General features: G+C 45.9%; 1 protein-coding gene across 1 annotated transcript; it reads left to right on the plus strand.

Moving 5' to 3' along the window:
* The first annotated feature begins 1,083 nt into the window (after nt 1-1,083).
* On the plus strand, nt 1,084-1,828 carry LOC117051058 (protein snail homolog Sna-like). The gene has a single exon (XM_033157110.1). The coding sequence runs from the start codon at nt 1,130-1,132 to the stop codon at nt 1,826-1,828; it is 699 nt and encodes a 232-aa protein (XP_033013001.1). The 5' UTR covers nt 1,084-1,129.
* Nucleotides 1,829-2,047: the final 219 nt, after the last annotated feature.

The raw sequence follows: 2,047 nt of genomic DNA on the forward strand, positions 1-2,047 counted from the left end.
AAGGCGTTTGAGAACCAAGGTACCACTGTATGTATATGTAGAAGCATATGATTAGTTGGGCTTTTCTTTTTTAAAAAAAGAAAAAAAGAATGACAATGCACGAGTAGGGCTGGAATGGGAAACTAAACTTTGTTTGCATCTTAATGAGAAACTTCCATATTCTCTGTTTTTGAACCAATATGCAAACTGAAGGATAGCTATCCATCAACACTTTCAATTCTCGAAATTCTGCAATGTGGTTCTCTGGAGACTGAACCCGGGACCTTCTGCATGCAGAGCAGATGTCCTACCCCAGTGAAATACTGTATGAGCCGCTATTGGGGATACATGTGACCCCAAAGGAGTTGCAAAGCTTGGCTTTATGAATGTATCAAAAACTGCAAAAGAGGAGGAAAAAAGCATACGATGGGGGAAATTCTTTTACCATTGTCAACATTTTTTTTTTAAGTAAGCATCTGCAGTTCAAAGAAAATCCATGTTTTCTTTTCTTTGGTGAGGTGTTTATTTTAATAGCCGTGGTTATTTCCCTTGTTTCCTCAACAAGAAAGAAAGAAATTATCCAATTGCTTGGAAAGTCACAATTCAGGTATATTTATGAAAACACAATTACTTCCTATCTTCTCTCTTAGATTAGGAAGGTTTTCTTTCTTTCTTTCCTTTTTCTTTTTGGTAGAAATGGGTTATTTTTCTACTCAGCAAGAGAAGTGCACCTAGTTAGGGAGAGAGGGGGGGAAACCCCCAAGACAACCTACTTTCTGCATTAATAAATAACTTCTGGATAGGGAATTTTCTTTTATTCCTATTGCTATACAGACAAATGAATCTTGGTTCAGCAAAATGGGCATTTGCACATAAGAACAGAGGGCGCTGTAGCTAATTGTTAAGGAAGGTGAGCCGCTAAGCAACTTCTGAATTTGCCCACAGTGCCGTTTCATCCAACCAGACATGGCAACCTCTGGTTTTGCTGATGATGTCACAGGGCTCCTTCTACCAAGGACGCCGACTGGTCGCGTAGAGGTTTAATTTCTTTTGCAGACTTCCTTTAGAAATGCACCGAGGGCATTGCCACTCCTGACCTCCACAATGCTTGGATTGGAGCCGCCTCGGCGCCGCCAGACTCCCCAGCAAGATGCCGCGCTCTTTCCTGGTGAAGAAGCATTTCTCGGCCAGCAAGAAGCCCAATTACAGTGAACGGGAAAGCCAGACTGTGATCGTCTCCCCGTGTTTGTATGAGAAGTACCCCATCTCTGTCATCCCCCAGCCTGATCTGCTGAGTGCTGGTTCCTACTACCCTCCACTTGTATGGGACACAGGGCTGCTCTCCAATTTCTTCACCTCTGAGCCGGAGTATAAGAAAAGTGCCAGTTCTCCTCCCAGCCCTGGCTCCAAACCCCTGGACCTGTCCTCCAGCGAAGAGGAGGATGGCAAGACAACCTCTGACCCGCCCAGCCCATCTTCTTCTGCCACTGAAGCGGAGAAATCCCACTGCAGCCAATGCAACAAGTCCTACTCCACCTTTGTAGGCCTTTCCAAGCACAGACAATTGCACTGCGACTCCCAAGCCAGGAAATCTTTCAGCTGCAAAAACTGTGAGAAGGAGTACGTGAGCCTGGGAGCTCTCAAGATGCACATCCGAAGCCATACCCTGCCCTGCGTGTGTAAAATTTGCGGCAAAGCCTTCTCCAGGCCTTGGCTCCTGCAGGGCCACATCAGAACACACACTGGTAAAGATTCTTCTGTTTGCTCCTTCTACCGAAACAGCAGGGAAAGGGGTCTCCTGAAACACCAGAGAGTCTATAAACAATATACTATAATCCAGGGATGGTGAATCTTTGCCCCTCAAGATGCTGCTGCACTACAACTCTCCTCACCCCTGACCATTGACCATGCTGGTTGAGGCTGATTCATACCCTCCAACATCCTGCCGATCAAAATCATGATGCTCCCACCTCCACACAGAACCCAAGAGGGAAAGGTGTGGGATGTGAAACACATAGCAGTCAAGTACAACATTCCTAGAGCGGACACGCTAGGGGATGCTTTGTAC

The sequence above is a fragment of the Lacerta agilis genome, chromosome 8 (assembly GCF_009819535.1).
Source record: "Lacerta agilis isolate rLacAgi1 chromosome 8, rLacAgi1.pri, whole genome shotgun sequence".
NCBI classification, from domain to species: Eukaryota; Metazoa; Chordata; class Lepidosauria; order Squamata; family Lacertidae; genus Lacerta; species Lacerta agilis.